The 19255-nt window shown below is 33.8% G+C and overlaps 1 protein-coding gene across 1 annotated transcript; it reads right to left on the bottom strand.

Moving 5' to 3' along the window:
* Positions 1 to 283: 283 nt before the first annotated feature.
* LOC136974813 (U7 snRNA-associated Sm-like protein LSm10) lies at positions 284 to 18971 on the bottom strand. Its single transcript, XM_067269762.1, has 2 exons — positions 18800 to 18971; positions 284 to 626 (listed from the first exon to the last, which is right to left on the bottom strand). Exons 1-2 carry the CDS (start codon positions 18928 to 18930, stop codon positions 326 to 328), a joined length of 432 nt encoding a protein of 143 aa, XP_067125863.1. The 5' UTR covers positions 18931 to 18971; the 3' UTR covers positions 284 to 325.
* Between the last annotated feature and the right edge of the window lie 284 nt (positions 18972 to 19255).

Genomic DNA, 19255 nt, shown 5'->3' with positions numbered 1-19255 from the left:
TAATGGTTTATTATTAATAATACAAATAAAAACTATATACAATTATAAAATTCTTGTTTAAAAGTTGTTCACAAAACATTTATTGATTTCTTACTGATTCCATAAATTATTATTAGCTTGACTTTCCAGTCTAAACTTTCAATTTCTAGTAAGACTTTTTGCTGCCCTAGCATAAGCTCAGACTAAACAAAAACATTACTGGTTTTATTTCCAGTTCAACAAATCAATACATTTATAAATAAATATTGAATATAATATAAAATATCTTTTACAACACAAAAGCAAAGGAGTATTAAAATTTTATTTTATTCACAAATTAAATGTTTTAAATTTTTCCAGCTTCAGTTACTAAGGATTTATTTCTTTCAGTTTTCTCTTTGATTATTTGATTACGCAATGTTCGAGTCTCTCTCAACAATTTCTTTTGGGGTAGTGTCTCTCTGCAGGTGCTTATGTTTACTCTTCTAATTATGTTCAACTGATTTTGTATGGCCTGTATAATATTAACTTCATCTGGAATTTGAACAAATCGTATTTGTTTACCTTGAATAAAAAATGAAGAAAATGCCCGTTGTTCACCAGAAGGTCCATTGAAAATTACTTCACTCATATGAATATTCATGTATCTGCAATTATAACACATTAATTTTTCTTTCTTACTTATTGAGAAATAAAAATTTATCCTATACTGATCCTTTCAAAATTCAAAAATATTTCAACAAGTTTATTTATATCTAAGTTTATATATTATTTACAATATTCTATATTTATTAAGGTTATTGATTTTAATTACAGATTTATATTAACCACTTCTGACATGTAATACCGTATTTTATGGACTATAAGACGCACTTTTTTCTTCGAAAAATTGCCTCCAAAATTCAGGTGCGTCTTATAGTTCGTAAAATACGGTAATTAACAATGCTACAGTATGTTGTTCCAAAACATTTTCTTTTCCTAAGTTGAAAATAACTCATAAATCTTTATCGTATTTATGTATTTGTATATATTTTACCAATATTTACCAAGAAAATATAAATTTAAAAAAATATCTGCAAAATTGTATGCTTAATAAGCATGAAAAAAATTTTCTGTTGCCTACTTGACTATTGCCCATTGTGAATCACCCAGTTGTCATGTACCCAAAGTTTTGTATGTCAGTCACCTAGTAGAACAATATGCTGATATCCACGTCAAACTGCACTGGTCCACTCTTCATTACCATGTTTCCAGTGTGCAAGGACTAAGGTCTTCTGCATCAGTAAGTGCTTGGGTCATCATTTGATTAGTGAACTTGATGCAACAATGAAAAGTGAGCCCTTCTCTGTTAACATTGATGGAACAAATGAACAACAGTTACAGAAGATAAATCCAATGATAGTATGAATTTTTGACATGAATAATTAGACAGTTATATCCAAATTTTATGACATGTCTGTGAACAAGCTATAGCAACAGCAATTTCTGAGAGAATGAATTCTGAATTAGCAAAAACATGGCATTGACTGGTCAAATTGTGTGTCACTAAGCATGGACAATGTCTCAGTAAATGTTGGGTGTAGGAATAGCCTCAAAACAATGATAACAGAACACAAAGTGTAATATTCTTACTAGCTACTAATTTGCTACTATTCCAAACCACAATTATTTAATTTGCAAGTAATCTAAGACATTTCTTTATTACACCAATATGTACATTTCAGGTTCATCAACACCTTCATCAGTTGGTTTTTCATATACACAAAGTGTTTATGTGCATGAGTGTCCATGTCATATTGAGCATAATGGAGCAAAGCTTGTTCAGTACATTTTCAGATTGGTCATGCACTTTGACATAGAAGACTTCATAAGTGACGTATTTTTCTGGTTTAAGTATTCACCAACAAACCAGAGAATTCTGTGAATTTATTGACATCGAATATAAGAAGATTGTGACACATCTGAGCATCCGATGGCTCAGCATAGAGAAATGCATAAATCAGGTTCTGCAAGTATATGAACAGCTGAATTCATATTTTTGCTCCATTAACAAACCTGCTTGCTTCACATGCTTGTGTCAAAAGCATTTGAAAATCCAATGACAGGGCTGTTCATTCAGTCAGTGTTTGCAATTCTCAGTTTATTTTCCCATTTTAGAAAGATGAACCATGTATCCATTTTCTGTATGATTCTATGGTGTCAATGTAGCAGTCTCTCCTTGACAGATTTATGGCTGCAACTGTGAGTTGCAGCCATAAATCTGCAACATAGGGGCTATCTTTGAAACAAACACATGAGATTGTCAAAGTTTATTTTTTACTAAGCAGTGCCTACAAAAGCATGATGATGTGCTTGCACCAAACAATGGAAGTTTGTAATGGGAGACAGAGAAGCTTCTTTTAATCAAGTTACATTTTTCTTTGATAAATATAAAAATTTTGCAAGTCTCTGGAACAACTTGACCCAGTTTCACAATAAGTTTATTGATTTCAAAGCATATACACAGACTCAGCTATGGTCAGATTCTACTGATGGCTCCCAACTAGACAAGATGTGATTTAATCTCTCTATGACAAGATATGGTCTAATAATCCTAATGATTCCTTCAGATTTTGTAAACTATAGAAAGTGACAAAAGTTGGTATTCTTGATCCTGCATAGCAATGCAGAAGAGAGGATTTTCAGCCAGATCTGTAAAAATAAGATAGATTTTAGAGCACATTGGAACAATGTCCAGTATCTTGCTAGTCAAAATGAATATTCTTGACAATTCTGCAAAAAAATGTTATGAAATAAAATCCTCAAAAGTAGTTCTACAAAAGCATACAATTTAAAGCCCAAAATTGTAGTAGTGAAGAGAGATAACACGTTCTTTTGTGTGATGTATTCAGGTTAATGCTACTGTGCAATATATCTTTGGTAATACCAAAATAGAAATATGTGAACAATCACAAACAAAGTCTTTTTTAACCAGTAATTGAACTTCAACATAACTTCTGAACGTTTACAACCTTCACCAAGACCTGTCTCAGGTAATGAACTAAACTGACTTCCCAAATTGGAATGTTAGAAAGATGATGTTCGACTTTAAACTTTGAATATATCCAATTCACGCAGCTGATTGACTTCGTTCGAATTTCTGTACAGGTACTTCAATGCATGTGCCACTGTCTCGCAGTCTTTAAAGTTAATACAGTTGCCTTTAAATTTCCAAAGCCTCCAGGTAACAAATATGGTCTGTTTGAAAAGCCTGCCTAATTAATCTGATGTTCTGGAGGTCCGCATGTCCTTCTGGGTTGGTATGCTTGTTGTTCGCAAGGTTGTATTGATGTTCATCTACTCTTTTGCGTATTGAATGTACAGTTGAGCCGATATATACTTAGTCCCTTTGTAATCTTTCATCCCTAAGAGTACACTCCTGGGGCTGCTGTAATCCATTTTATTTTTTGCATTGCATAGCAGCTTGTAAATTGTACCTGATCTCCTGTATGTGATTTCTGTACTAATCTGGTCTGCAATATCCTTGTATAAGGAGTTCAAATGTTAATTGAACTGAACTACAGTGCTCCTGGAGCCTGTGATGCATTGTTGGCCTCTATTAGAAGTAGACTGGGTCAGTCAGTCAGTCAAAATAATATTTATTGTCTGGCACCACTGAGCACAGCCAGGCAGAAGTACAGAAAAATACATGCTGTTAGTCATACAAAGGATACAATAATATAATGGCAGAGAAAAAAGAAAGTAAAATGAATTAAAATAAATGGAAATGATTAAAAAAATAAAAGAATAAAAATAAAAGTACACTATAACTAAAGTAACATTATTGTACATCAAAGTCTAAATGCTGTAATAGCAGAGCAAGGTGTATATATACATTGGCTTCAAGGCTAGAGTGAATCAGATCACAAGAGAGCAGTTCAACAGATCCCACATCTAATAGAGTAGAGTGAAACAAATTTTTTTAACAAGTTAAAGTTGCTGTTGCTTTGTAAGAAAAAAATCAGGCTTTACTGGCCAGTCTGTATTGTTCATATTGACATGCTACATGCACTGATGCCTGATGTCATCCAGCATAGGACAGTTGTATAAATAGCGCATGACACTGTCCCACACCCCACAGAGCTGTGGGTTGAATCCATTTGCTGTGAACACATTCCTTGACCTCTTGTTATGTGTTGTTCTGGGATCTCATCCCAATCCATTTGCCAGGTCTCCAAGGCATTGTCTCATATAAGGTATTTAAGTCTTGACTTAGGAATGAGATTATAGGCAGGAGGAGTATCAGGATTAGGTGTTATGTTTTGTGCTGGAAAATCAGCCCGTTTATTACCCAAAATGCCGCTGTGTCCTTTGATCTAATTGATGGCATACTTGTTAAAAGACATAGAAGCTGCAGCAAAGATGTTGTTTGCAACAGGGTGAGTATTATCTTTATTTCCCAAAACAGTAACAGTCACAGCACTGTCTGTGAAGATGTTTATCAATTTGTTCACAAAGTTAGTGTTGCACCAGTTGATTGCCATCAATACAGCAAACATCTCAACTTGGAAGACAGAGCATTCTGGGTATAGAGCAAAGGAATCATTGTAAACCTCTTCACCAGCCTGAAAGATCACAAAGGCACTTGCCGTGCCATCCGTTGATTTGAATCCATCTGTAAAAGCTTCAATCTCTGTAGAGGTAACACAAGGAGAGTCCCTTCCTTAAAACAGGATGTGGGAATGTAGATACAGGCCTGTCTAATTCAAACATGGTGGCATTAAAGATGGTTCCACTAATATCAACATTCCGCCCCTAGATACACAGAAAAATATGCTATTAAATTGGAGAAATTGGAGAATGGGGAGCTTTCCAGCCACCACAGGGAGGGCTGAATTTGAAACAGTGGAATAGTAGACTGGGTGTTGGAAATGCTGTGTGCGGCAAGTTGAGTGGTGTAGGCGCAGGCTAAACTACGTACCATGTTTCTTCTGTAGCTGTGTTCAACTGCTATATCTTCTATACGTTGTAGCTCCAGCAGAGTGTTGGACAAAGGCACAACAAAGATTTTTGGAGTGTTGATCCACACTTATTGAAATACCATCTTCAGCAGGTCTTTTGTTCAGGACTTATGTTTTCAGACATCTTTCTTGAAGACATGTCACAGGTTCTTGATTAAGTTCAGACAGGATGAACTTAGGACCCATTCCAGAACTTGACTTGTTAGAAGTTTGCATCCCCATGCAGTTATAAGCAAGCTACAGAAGGCAAAAAAAAAAAAAAGTAATGCTGGCACAAAACTGCCTGATAGTGGTTGTGAATTCATCAGATCAAATCACCCTCTTCTGTCCAGACAGGTAGTCCCTGGCTCAGGCAAGCTACTTCCTACACCAAACTGATGTTAACATGGGTTTCAGCTTATTCTTATATGAGCCATACCTCATATTATAAAGCCTGCTGCTAGCAGTTCAAGATAGAGGACATTCTGCATGTCCACTCCACAATTCTGCTGGCAACACAAATGTACCAGGTCAGTATTTCATGACAAGGCAACACAAAATTCAAATCATCCGTGGTAATTGTTGTTAGCAGTCTACCATTGCTGCATTCAGATGCTGTGGAATTGTTTCTCTGCAGTGTCTGATAAATATTCTGATAGTAGGACTCATTCATACACAATTCTCAAGAAATCTGCCACAGTCATTTTATTACATCTTTTCTGGAGGATCTGCTCATATATAAGCAGTCCTAATGTCTTTCTTATCATTGTTTTGAGTAACTCGTCGTAGACTGCATATCGTATTAAAACACTACACATATGCCACCTTATAAAATGCAGCCGTGTTTATTCGGTACGAACGTTTTCGGTCGTGTTAAATGACCTTCTTCAGGAAAATATCCAAAAAAGAAAAAGAAAAAATTGAACACATCAAAAATTTGCAAAAGCGAACAAACTTTGGAACGTTTTTAAAAATATTCTAAAGAGAATTGCATGCGCCATCTCTACATCGATGCGTATTAAATAACACATTACATGAGAATAAGATAAAAATAAAAATAAAGATAAATAACAGACAATGAAAAATAATATGCTCCTTGGAGACATTAAAAGTAAAGTACAAACATAAACTATGGTGCAAGCCGAACGGCGCACAAAACATCGGGAAGGAGAGGAGCTGTGCAGAGACAATAACTACAGTTTCTGACATTTACATGTCGCCTGAGCACCAGGCTGCAGATATTTTACTAGCCTCTCTGAAGTTGATAGATTGTCCTTTCTGGCTTGCTTTGCAGATATGCCAAGCTTCTGTATACCGGAGGTGCTTTATGTTGCGAACTGCTTGTACTAATCTTGCTTGTGCCCATTCAGCTTGGACTTCTTGGGGATCTGCCAGGACGTAAGTCGCCAACGCTGTGCATGGTTGTTCGCTTCTTATATTTCTCTGATGTTCCGCCAGCCTTTCCTTGAGTGATCTTCTGGTGGCTCCGATGTAAAATAGCTTATTTTGCCTCCGTGTGTCCGTAATAGGGATCCTGTAAACCCCCGGAAGGGAGTTAGTGTCCATGGCGTCTTTATCCGCTCTTAGCAGCTGGTATATAGTGGGATTCCGTTTATATATTATTCTTTTGTTAGTGGCGGTTCCTATACGCCTATAGATGCTGCCCAGTTCCGCCCTGTATTCCATCAATGTAAACTCCTCTGTATTTAGGAGGTTTCGCTCCTTATTGCGTGTCGTACTCTTGCTAGTGAAAGCTTTAGGACTGATCCCGTTCTTCTGAGCTAGCTTGATGATGTAGTTTATCTCTTCGTTTTTGTCTTGGGTACTACTGCAGTGTGTGTGTGCTCGTGCAGCGAGCGCTCGGAATGCTGCGAGTTTGTACGCCGGCGGGTCGTGCGAGTTCCATGGGATAAAGATTGGGTTGTAAGTAGGCTTTCTGTATACCTTAGTACGGAAAGCTCCTTGGCTGTCGAGCTGTATGGATAAATCTAGAAAGTGTATATGCTTATCGTTTTCTTGCTCGAGTTCGATCTCGAGGCCGAATTTGTTATCATTGATGTCCGTTATGAATTGGTGTAAGTTGGGTTTGACATTCCAGAAAACAACCACATCATCAACGTACCTTGCATATGTTAGGATTTGCGTTGAATATTTTGGCAGGAGTGCATTCTCCAGAGTTCTTAGGACCATCTCGCATAAAGTACCTGCCAGGGGGCTACCCATGGCTACACCCTTCTGTTGCGTGTAAGTGATGCCATTAAAGCTAAAGATGGATGAGAAAGTGGTTAGGTGCGCCATCTCTAGTATTTGTTTTCTCTTCTTTTCTGGGGACTTGATCACGGTTAACAGGAAGTCCCTTAGATGACAGAAGCATGGTTCCAGCTTGACAGAGGGATACAGAGCCTTGAAGTCTAATACGGTCATATATTTAATTTCTTGCGGGTTCATGTTAGCCATTTTTTACAGCATAAAACAACCCCTAGACCTTCTACAAAAAATGGTCTTGCATTCAAACTGTGAGGAACTCAAATGTTGATCTTGCAGACCTTTCTAATGATAGACAAATGATAAACTACAGCAGATTGGTCATAACCAAGTGTCCTGCTCATTTTTTGCATGGCCAGGCATGGGTTTTGCTTCCACCACTGACGTAGCTTGTTATCCAATAGGATGGAAGGTCTTCCTGAGCATGGCTTATCTTCAACTTTATATTGCCCAGCCTTAAATTTACTGAAACAATTGTAGACTATAGACTTGGAGACAATATTCTTGCCAAATGATTGCAACATACTGCAATAAGATTCAGTTATTTTTTATACAAAATAGACAATTGTAAACCACATGTGTGAATTTGATCATGAGAAAGCATTAGCAAACTTGGCATATTTAAAATGTTGGTATTACCCACAGAATATCTTCTTACTTATGATCGGGCACCTCAACACCTTTCATTTATATTCCCACAAGAAACTTCTAGATGCCATCTGTTGGAGAAGAATTTCAAATATTCTACAGAGGTCTAGAAAATTCCAGAAACTTTTGCATCAACTCAATACTATTATTTAATATAAAATTATATAATACTAATTTCTCATACGAATGATTCTACAATTAGTGTTCATTCTAAATTTTGTTTTGTCACTAAAGTATTAAGCATTGTTCACTTTCAAGTCAGAAAAAACTAAACAGAATTGATTAAATAACAACTGTTTTGCTTAATTTCTTTATAATTCTATTAAAAATATATATATATCTGATGCACATTATGATCTTGATGAATAAAACAATTAACAATGTTAATAGCAACTCCAATTTAAAAAAGAAAATTTTTGTATTATGATGTTTGTTGAAAGTCTGAATTGAACATTTTTTAAGATTGGTTTTAAATTCTTAAAACTGCATTTGTTGCTAGAATTTCCTGCAGTTTTTATTTTATGGAAAAGTATGAGGTACAACATCTAAATTATGTAGCCCTTTTGAGATATTCTCCATTGACCTAGAAAGGTATAAATATATCAAACATCCCAAAACGCAATATAATATAGATACATAACCAAACAATAGCATTAAGACAAATGTTTGAAGGGTTTAAATTTCAGCACTATAGAAGTTCCCCTTGTTATTGTTTACATTCATTAACCTAATAAAATACAATAAGTACTTTATTTGAATTTAATTTATAACATTTGTAACAATGTTCTATATTCAAATCTGATGATGGCTTCCATGTAGCTGAAAACATTAACAATTAATGCTAGAATTTAAAAATGTATTTTCTTGTAATTGTACCCAACTCAGGACACAATTCCAGGGCTTTATTTGGTGCAGTTTGCTTTTTAAGGTACTCTTTTAATGATAAAAACAGATGAAAAACCCTCAAGCTAACTTGATGGTAAGGGAAATGATTTAAGAACTTCCCAGCTCATAACTGCATCAAGATGACAATTTCAAAAATTTTCCTATTACTTTTTTCAGATTGCACTGAAGCATGTCTTTCAGAAGTGCAAAATAATGTCGCCATTGATTGTTGCCCACTGTGCCAGAAAATTCACAGTAATAACCCCCTTCAGTCAACAAAAATGCCTGCTATTATCTTCTCTGTAGAAAGTAATGCCTTGAATTTCTTGGTTATTAAAGAAATTTTGTGGCATCACCATTTTGCTTTCAGAAGGGAAATAATGAATCAACATTTCACCATAGATCACTATTACTGCAAAAATAGGTCTCCTCTTGTTCAAAGCACTACAAATTTTTCCTCCAGACATTAACAGATACTACCTTTGATTAAAAGTCAACACTTTGGTACTACTAAATCATGAAGACATTTTTCTGAACAGCAAATGTTCCTGAATGATTGTTTCAATACTAATACAGATGGTAGAAATTTCATGTATCTTCTCTCTCTCTCTGATTTTCCAAAATAATCCATTCAACATGGCTGTTAACTTCATCACAGCAATTGGTCAAATGTATCCATGGACTTTGTTTGACATTTGATCTCAACTTTTGTATGATTAGTGCAACAATTTTAGCAATCTCTCTTTGATATTTGTTGATCATACTGAGCTTACAATCTGTGTCAAATTTCAGCCAATTTTACATTCTCCTTCACAAGAAATTTTGTTATACATTGCTATTCCATAATTAGAGAAATACCTTCTGCCATCTTGTTGCTCAACTATGCATATATCCTAAAAGGGAGCCACTTGTTCTTGGCAGGGAGAGAAAAGTAGTACCTACATAACAGTAAGTTTACATCATAATCAAGCAATGCAACAGAAATTACACCATAATGTGCAGGTCAACCTTGAACCATTCTTGCATGATGTAAATTGTTATCACTACTATTTACAATACAAATTAATACCAGGTTAATTTTTTTAAGTTTGAAATTGGTCTAGACCAGTGTTTCCCAACCTTTTTAGTGCTATGCCCCACCTAAGCCTTTCTAAAATTCTTATGCCCCCCAACATATACATTGAACTATTTTGGAAGGTCTCTCGTTGTAGTGTTCGTTGAAGTTTTTCTTGCACTTAATTGTCACACTGTTTTATTGTAACCATGATAAAACCCAAACCTTTCATCAAAGTCTTTTGCACTTTCCAGTCATTGCCAAACGTGACCTGGAACACCACAACTCACGTCTGCCCACCTTGAGGTCTGGGCAAAGAATGTCCTTTCTCCTCTTTCACCAGCCTCAGGGCCTTGTTCATCTCTTTGTTTTCAGTGGTTCTCAGAATTGTTAATCCCACCCCAAGGGAAAAAGGTTATAAAGGGAAGTTCTACAAGGAAAGGGAAATAAAGAACAAATAAAATTAAAACTAACTTAAATCAATATTTACAATTAATATGGCATACAGCGGCTATACGGTTAACTTAACTCTGGATGAGTCCATTTTCGAATTACCCACCTTAACAATCAAATTGCCCCTCTATGGGGCGTGGGCCCCACGTTGGGAAACACTGGTCTAGACTCATCTGTTTGTATTTTTGATATATTAATCAGATTAGCAGATAATCTCCACTACTTATTTATGTAATACAATAAAACTTTCTAAAATAAAACATGATTGTACAGGCCAAAATTTTCCATTTTTGTAGGTTTTCCCAATTTATATTGGGTTGTTCAAAAGTAATTTTGTTTTTTCCATAGAAAAATAAATGCAATATTCTTATAATAAATAAATATTTTATTGAATAATATATTGATCATTTTGGTCAAATACTTGTTGTCATTGTTTCTGGTAGTAGCACGATTTCACATTCATAAAAATTTTGATCGTTGTTTACAAAAAACTGATCCAAGTGATTTTTGACATTGTCATTTCAAATAAATGTCTTACAGTTAAAAAAAAATTTGTATAGACTGGAACAAGTAATAATCTGAGTGTGCCCGATCTGGCGAATATAGGTCGGTGTGATAACACATCCCATCTAAGCTATAACAGTTTCTGACGAGTTACCAAACTTGTGTGAAATTTGACATTATAATGGTAAAACACTACACTTTGTTTGTTGATCAATTCTGGCCTTTTCTGTTTGATGATATTACTCAATTTGTTTACTCGATGGCAGTACACTTTCGAATCAATTGTTAAATTGTCTGGTAAAAGCTCAAAAAAAATTTCTTTAAAATCCAACCATAGAGAGCATCTCTCGTTAATAACATGTGGAACCCATATATCGAACTTTGAAACGAAACCAATTCGTTTTAAGTAATAATAAATGGTTCAATTTAACAGATTTAATCTCTTAGTGATTTCACTTGTTATATGGCAGACTGCTTCAATCAGTACCTTTATTTTGTTTTCATTGGCTTCAAATGGCCATCCAGAATATGGTGTATCTTCGATATTAAAATTGCCAGAATGCAATTTTGTAAACCAGTTTTGGCACTGTCTTTCTCTCAACACATCTTCTCCAAACATGTACCACAATTTTTTTCTTGTTTGAACAGCATTTTGATTTTTTAGTTATAAAAAAGCAAAATATGCCAAAAATGATGCTTTCGATTTTCCATATTTGATGGGTCACTGAAAAAAAAACAATTGTACAGAATCAAACAAAACTTTTTACAAATAAGCCTTAAAATGTCAGCTGTTGAAGTATATAATGGAAATGTGGTTTAAAATAAAATTGGCTGGTAAAAATACATCTAATTCCTCTAGTAATAAAAAAACGAAATTACTTTCTGAACAACCCAATAGAGGGATTTGTTCATATGAAGGTAGAAGAGCTTTAACAAAAGTTATAATTCATACTTAGAACCATTTCTTCTTCAGTGTAAGTGTTTTATGTTTTAAAGACATGCTGAAATCATCAAAATATGTATTTAGTGCAGATGAAAAAACCCAGCACATTTTAAAACATATTTTAAATATGATTTAACTTAAGATTTTGCTGATATTACACAAAAACATTATTTGGACTATATTATAAATTGGTATCCAAAATAGTTTCCATTTCCATGTTACAAGTTTTCAGTTTATAATACTATTTTATAGAGAAAATCATTGTTCTGCAATTATTTTCCACTTTTTAAGGCCTTTAGATAGGTTCAGTCTATTTTAAAATTATGTTCTCCATACAGTTTGTACTTAACCATCAGATCTTGTGTGCACGTTATGCAAGACATGTTAGATTTTCTGGATGGTGAATCAAACAAAATGGATCCATCTGTCAGCTTCCAAGAAGTCCTGACTTTATTTCTTTACACTTTTTCTTGCTGGGTTACATGAAAAACACAATTATAATAAAGGAGCTTGGAATTTTGTGCGTATCAACAAGTATGGGCATCTGCAGAGAAAGGCAAATGGGCACTTGCCCCTCCCTGAGATTGAGTAAAAATTCCACAAATTATAATCGTAAGTGATTGAAGTATGTAGCCTTATTGTGTAAAGTTACATACCTCAATCACTTTTACACCTACCCTCGATCAAAGGACACACTGTCTTTTTGTATTGGTGCAATACTATATTCTATAATCTACTTGTGAAAAATCACAAAAAACTAAGTAATTAAATAAAACTTTATTAATGTAATTATTTGTCTCTAAGCTTTTCTCCCCTGGAAATTATCTGCAGATGTCCATGGTTACAAGTATTATAGATATTCTTGAGTAAGCATAACATGAAGTTGAAGTTTGATAATATGCATTACTATTATTAGCAAAAGCATAAAACCTACTAATGGTGTAAAATTTTAGTCAAGTTACTGAGTCTAATATAAAATCTGGAGTGAAGTAATTAATGTCTTTAGCAATAGATCTCATGTAACTGCATTCATTTTTAGAGACTTTGTAAATGGATTTTTAGTCTGAAATCAACATGGGTAATAAGTTTCTTCAATATAATATTACTGTAAACTTACAGTTCTTTTTTGATATTATATTTTAGTCAGCTCATTTTCTAACAAAAAGAAGCTATCAGCCTCTTTTCATTAAATAAAAATGGAAGAGCAAATTGACATCATTAAACATGAAACTATTGAGTACTTTGGAAAGTAATTTCATTCTTTTACCACCAGAGGGATTAGTTGTATTTTTACCCACCAATTTCATTCTAAATCGTATTATCATTATATATTTTGACAGCTGACATTTCAAGACTTACTTGTAAATTTTTTTTTGATTCTTTGCAATTCTTTATCTTGGTGTCCCATCAAATATGGAAAATCAAAAGCAGCATTTTCGACATATTGTGCTTTTTTATTACCAAAAGGCAACAATGCCATTCAAACAAGAAAAAATTGTGTGACATGTATGCAGAAGATGTGTTGACAGAACGACAATGCCAAAACTGGTTCACAAAATTTAGTTCCAGCAATTTTGATATTGAACCATGTTCTGGAAGGCAAGCTGAAGTTGAGGAAGACAAAATAAAAGTATTGATTGAAGCAAACTGCCAAATAACAACATGAGAAATCGCTAAGAGATTAAATTTGTCAAATTCAACCACTTATGATCACTTGAAATGACTTGGCTTCATTTCATAGCTCGATATATGGATTCCACATGTTCTTAAACAAAGAGATTTGCTCCATCGCATTGACATCTATGATCTGCTTCTCAAACATCAAGAAAATGATCCATTTTCGATGAAGAAAATCATAACTGGCAATGAAAAATGGATTTTTTATAACAATGTCAAATTCAAGTGATCATGGAGTAGAAGAGATGAGCCAGCTCAAAGCACTTCAAAAGCTGATATTCATTATAAAAAAAAAAAAACGTGATGCTCTCTGTTTGGTGGGATTTTAAGAAAACATTTTTTTGAGCTTTTACCAGACAATTCCACAATTGATTCGGAAGTGTACTGCCATCAACTGGACAAATTGAGTGATACCATCAAACAGAAAAGGCCAGAATTGATCAACAGGAAAGGTATAGTGTTTTACCATAATAATGCCAAACCTCACACCAGTTTAGTAACTTGTCAGAAGCTGTTATAGCTTGGCTGGGATATGCTACCACATCCATCATATTCACCACATCTGGCACCTTGGATTATTATTTGTTCCGTTCTTTACAAAATTTTTTAAATAGTAAAACATTTACTTCAAATGAGGATGTCAAAAATCACTTGGATCAGTTTTTTGTAAGCAAAGATCAGAACTTTTATGAACATGTACTCATGCTATTACCAGAAAGATGGCAAAAGGTATTGGTCCAAAATGGTCAATATATATGTGTAGCAAAGTTCCAAGGATAAATTTATAAATTTGTTGATTAAATCAAATTTTTGACCATACAAATAAATTTGGGTCAGTACAAAATAATCCTTATAGATATAGATCCTTACAAATTATGAAGCTCTCCTAGTCTTCCACCAGAGGTCTGCAGATGGATACAAATACAACTGATTTGTGCCTGAGTGATATTATGAAGAATTTTAATACAGTAAAACCCCGCTTAACATGGGGGATGCATTCCTACATGACAGAGCGCTAAACAAAACAGCATTAAACAGGGTCATCTTAACATATAAATAAGGGGGATATGTGAAACAAAACAGAGAATAAGAAAATTTATCAGTTTTTTTTTTTGTTCTATTTTGTAACATTTATTGTTAAATACCTTTTTTTACATTAATTATAGACTTATTTATTGCTAATATCGAAATTTATTCATAAAACATTCATGAAAATAAAAAAAATGTTTGAGTAAAGAAGTTATGTTTGTGATGAGGAAGGTTCTTCCTCATTTGACATCTTTTGTTTCTTTGTGAAGAAGTCATCTAGCGTCATTTGCCTTTTCCTGTTTCGTTCAGCAAGCAGTTGTCAACAGCAAGACATTGCATCCATGACACTTCATCTTGCCTTTGAACTTTATCAAAATTGAAATCATTTTGTATAAACTGATCCATAATTTCCGTTATAGTGGCTAAACTTTTTTTAGAAAATCCGTTGAAAGTTCCTTTTGTTCCTCATCTTCAGAAACGCTAATTTCGTCATCTTCATGCATCTGTTGTTCTACTAATTCTTTTAGATCATCGTTGGAAAAACTTTCTCCAGTTTTAACTTGAAATAATTCTTCAATATCCTGCGCATTTATATTATCCAACCCTGTTTCATTAGCTAGCTTGACAATTTCGTCGACATCAACAATGGATTCTCGTGTGTCAACATCCTTGCTTAGCTCCAGCCATACATTCTTCCATCCCCTTTAAACATTTCTCAGTCACCTCATTCCAGGAAAGATTGATGTTGTCTACAGCATCCTTGATATTCTAGTTTTCCAAAAATCTCTAATGGATTGTTTATCTGCTCCATCTGTTTTATCAATCAGTTGTCGGAATGTCCGCTGCAGATAATAAGCTTTAAAATTTGATATTACGCCTTGATCCCAACACTGTGCGCAATCTCGGGAAATTTCAATACTACTGCATAATACAGAAACAGCGTTAAGCAAGGTCTTACTGTACTGTGTCACTGATGTCGGATCCTCCAAGAAAAGGTCGGCGTCAATTGTATTTGTACCAATTTTTTAATGTCATTTTGTCTGTTTTAAGTTGTTAACCACCTGTCTCTAATTGGATTATTAAAAAGGACTATTTTGTACTGACCCAAATTTATTTGTATGATCAAAAATTTGATTTAATCAACAAATTGGTCAATATATAATTCAATAAAATATTTATATATTATAAGAAAATTTTTTTTTGTGAAAAAAAACGAAATTACTCCTTTCCAAACAACCCAACAGATATACTATTTAGCATAGGGAAAAGATTAAGAAAAAAAGATAATTGACTATAATAACTGATTGTGAGTTATGTTCATCTGTGACCCATTCAACAAACAAATCTGGTATTCACAGAATTGTACATTATCAAAATTATACAATATCAAATTTTAAATAAAAACAAGATATTAAATGTTATTAATTATAAATGTTCTTACATTGTCATGTAGAAACAACAAATATATAATTTGATAACTTAATGCTATTATTTTCTATTTTACTTAAATTAAAAAATAATAAAAAGTATAGGGTGGTCATAAAATAACTTAAAATTTTTAATATTTAAAAATTTAAAACTAATGATAAAGAAATATAAATTTATATAATTTTTTTTTGCACAACACTACATGCATATTAGGCCTAGCATTAAAAACAATAAAGCATTGGTGTGTTTTAGCTAAAAAAAATGACTGTTCAGGAAAAAATCAAATTTCTATTTGTAACTATCAAAACAGCACATAAAGCATATATCTGATGCACATGAAGCACTTTGAATCTGTTGAAAAGAAAATCTACAGAAAATCAAATAAAATAGTCTAGGCTTTGTTCTTCAGCTGTTTTGTTTTCTCTTATTAAAAACTTTGCAAAAACAGTGTCAAAGATGCTAAATGCTCTGGAAGACTTAAAATCAAAGAAAAAACAAAGCAAATTGTATCAGTTACTGTTGAGTAGATTGTCATCTACTAAAATTAAATATGAAAAATATGTTTTAAGATATCTTCAAATACGTAATCAAGTGTTTTATAAATTACAAGAAAGGCATTACAAAATTAAAGGTCTCCAACAATTGTTACTTTATGATCAAAAAAGCAGAGTTGAGTTTGGAAACTGGACAATGATTGTGGTTGGCATGTTTACCGTCATATTTCAAATTTGTGTTCACATGCCCAACTGTCATTTGGGCACTGAAAATTCACATGCCTTTGACAAGTAGCAATTTCAACATGAAAAAGTGACAGTATGATGTGGATTAATGTCACAATTTCTCATTGGCTCTTATTTCTTGAAAAATGCTTAAAAGTAACAAGAGAAAGACAGATAGCACAAAATTTTTCAAAAGTTATGCATATTACAAATAAGCAGCTATCATAATTCATTTCATATGAAACAAACTACATCATTGGTTTGCTTACATAGCTGCTTGTTTATTGAACTCACCCCAGAACTTAAAGCAAGGGTAATAATTGTTCATATCACCTAACAAGATGAGAACTCCACCTGTTGTCTATAAGTCTGTAACAACATTACATAGTGAAACATTTGATATTATTATTATTGGAAAAAATGGACTTTCCATAATCACTAATGGTCTTTGTGTCGGTCACATAATTGCCAGCAATTATCTGGTTCCACAAAGTCCTTATGGTTACTGGTTATGGGGCCATCTAAAGCAGTATTTCTCAATCTTTTTCTCTTTGTGGACTGTAAAATTATGGTTAATTTTACATGGATCAGTAATTATATGCAACTATGAATTATGATTATTATTACACTTATATAGTTGAACCTGTCTAATTTAATTCGAGTGTTTTTTTACGAATGTTTAATTGTTAAACCAATCATCAATAGTAAACTTTCTAACCAATCAATTTCATCGTTCAGCAATTTGCAACCACATGGTGACAACCAGTGGTGATATTCAGCGGGTTCACACAGGTTCAGCCGAACCCGTTGTTAAAATTTTCAGTTTTCCAAACGGGTTCGCCCAAACCAGTTGTTAAAATTTTCAGTTTTCCGAACCTTGTTAAACACACAGAACATTTCTCAGTGGTTTTGTGTTTTTTTAAAAAATATATTAAAATACACATATTATACTCTGTAATACTACTAAACTAGAGCCTTATACCCCGTTCGCACCGAGCATTTCAATCTAGATCAGTGTTTCCCAACATGGGGCCCTTTAACAATCAAATTGCCCCACAAGGGGGCAATTCGAAACTCGTCCAGAGTTTAAGTTAACCGTATAGCCGCTGTACGCCATATTTATTGTAAATATTGATTTAAGTTAGTTTTAATTTTCTTTGTTTCCCTTTCCTTCTAGAACTTTCCTTTATAACCCTTTTCTCTTGGGGTGGGATTAACAATTCTGGGAACCACTGAAAACAAAGAGATGAACGAGGCCCTGAGGCCGGTGAAAGAGGAGAAAGAACATTCTTTGCCCAGACCTCAAGGTGGGCAGACGTGAGTTGTGGTGTTCCAGGTCGCGTTTGGCAATGACTGGAAAGTGCAAAAGACTGATGAAAGGTTTGGGTTTTATCGTGGTTACGATAAAACAGTATGGCAATTAAGTGCAAGAAAAAAGCTTCAACGAACACGACAACGAGAGACTTTCCAAAAGAGTTCAATGTATATGTTGGGGGGCTAAGAATTTTAGAAAGGCTTAGTTGGGGCATAGCACAAAAAAGGTTGGGAAACACTAATCTAGATTGTGAGCAAGGTCAGGGACTATGTCTTGGTGCAATCTCTCTCAACTGTTTCAATCTCGACCGAAACGAGGTTTAATCGCAATCGATTCAAGAGAGTTCTTGAAACTAGATCAGGTCATGAGATCCCACAATCTCACGCACGCGAGATAACACAAGATGGCTGTGGAACACGTGTTGGGCTATGGACAGTGAAATAAAAAGGATATTGTATTTCGAGAGACGATGACATCTGTCTATTATCAGCAGTGCCATTCGGGGTGAAAAATTTCTCTGCCAAAAAAAAAAAAAAAGGTGGACAGCACTAATATATTATTGTTACCTGGTCTTTGCCCAGGGCCCCTTACGTTCCAAATACACCACTGATTATTAGATCTATCGCAAGAAAAAGTATTGTATTTATTTCCAGCCAAAACTTCTATTTCGTTTGTCGGTGATTCTTAGGGAAAAATTTTCTGCTAGCGAACCCTTTGTTAACTATTTCGAATATCACCACTGGTGACAACTGTTTACGCATATGCAATAGGCACGCTTGCTCTGTAGTTGATTGTTTAAAATTCGCTTACTAAAGTATACTACTTTAAGTATAATTTTAAATGCCAATTAAGATTTTAATTTTTTAGTTTGTTTTTATAAAATCTTAAGTTTTGAATTTTATATTTTTATATCATTCTTACCCATCCACGCTATCAATTCTTCCCGTAATGGCACATTCATTACGTAGTTCTACTGTCGTTATTTTTCCTGTGAGCGCTTGCAATAAACAAACGAGAGTTTTACAAGATCTAGCTTTTTCTCGTAAAGACATTTTCCAATTCAAAATGCTCAACTTTGCTAGCGATTTGAGCTAAAGCGTCCTCTGTTGGCAAAAATAAAAAATAAATAAATAAATAAAAATAACGAGTATTCAAGTCTGTTCATATTTAGAATAATTATTTTTTGCTATATTTTATTTTTATTATAAAAGATTATTAAAGTTAATAATGTATTTACATGTTTCATTATTTACTTTGAATTAAGCGTTGCCAACTTTGTTTACAGACTGGTGATTAAAAAGATGAATCCACTTGGCCGTAAGAAGAATTAACTTCACTGTGAAAGAAAATTAAATAAAGCTGTGAAATTCAAAATAA

This window comes from Centruroides vittatus, unplaced genomic scaffold (genome assembly GCF_030686945.1).
Source record: "Centruroides vittatus isolate TY-2023 unplaced genomic scaffold, ASM3068694v2 contig_357, whole genome shotgun sequence".
Taxonomy (NCBI): Eukaryota; Metazoa; Arthropoda; class Arachnida; order Scorpiones; family Buthidae; genus Centruroides; species Centruroides vittatus.
The sequence above is the reverse complement of the archived record's forward strand: the minus strand, read 5'-3'. Positions and strand labels throughout refer to the sequence as shown.

Coding starts and splice junctions, on each gene's coding strand:
- LOC136974813 (XM_067269762.1), bottom strand. CDS start 18,930: ATGTCTTTACGAGAAAAAGCTAGATCTTGTAAAACTCTCGTTTGTTTA. Junction 627..18,799: donor AGAATTGATAGCGTGGATGG/GTAAGAATGATA, acceptor TTATAATTGCAG/ATACATGAATATTCATATGA.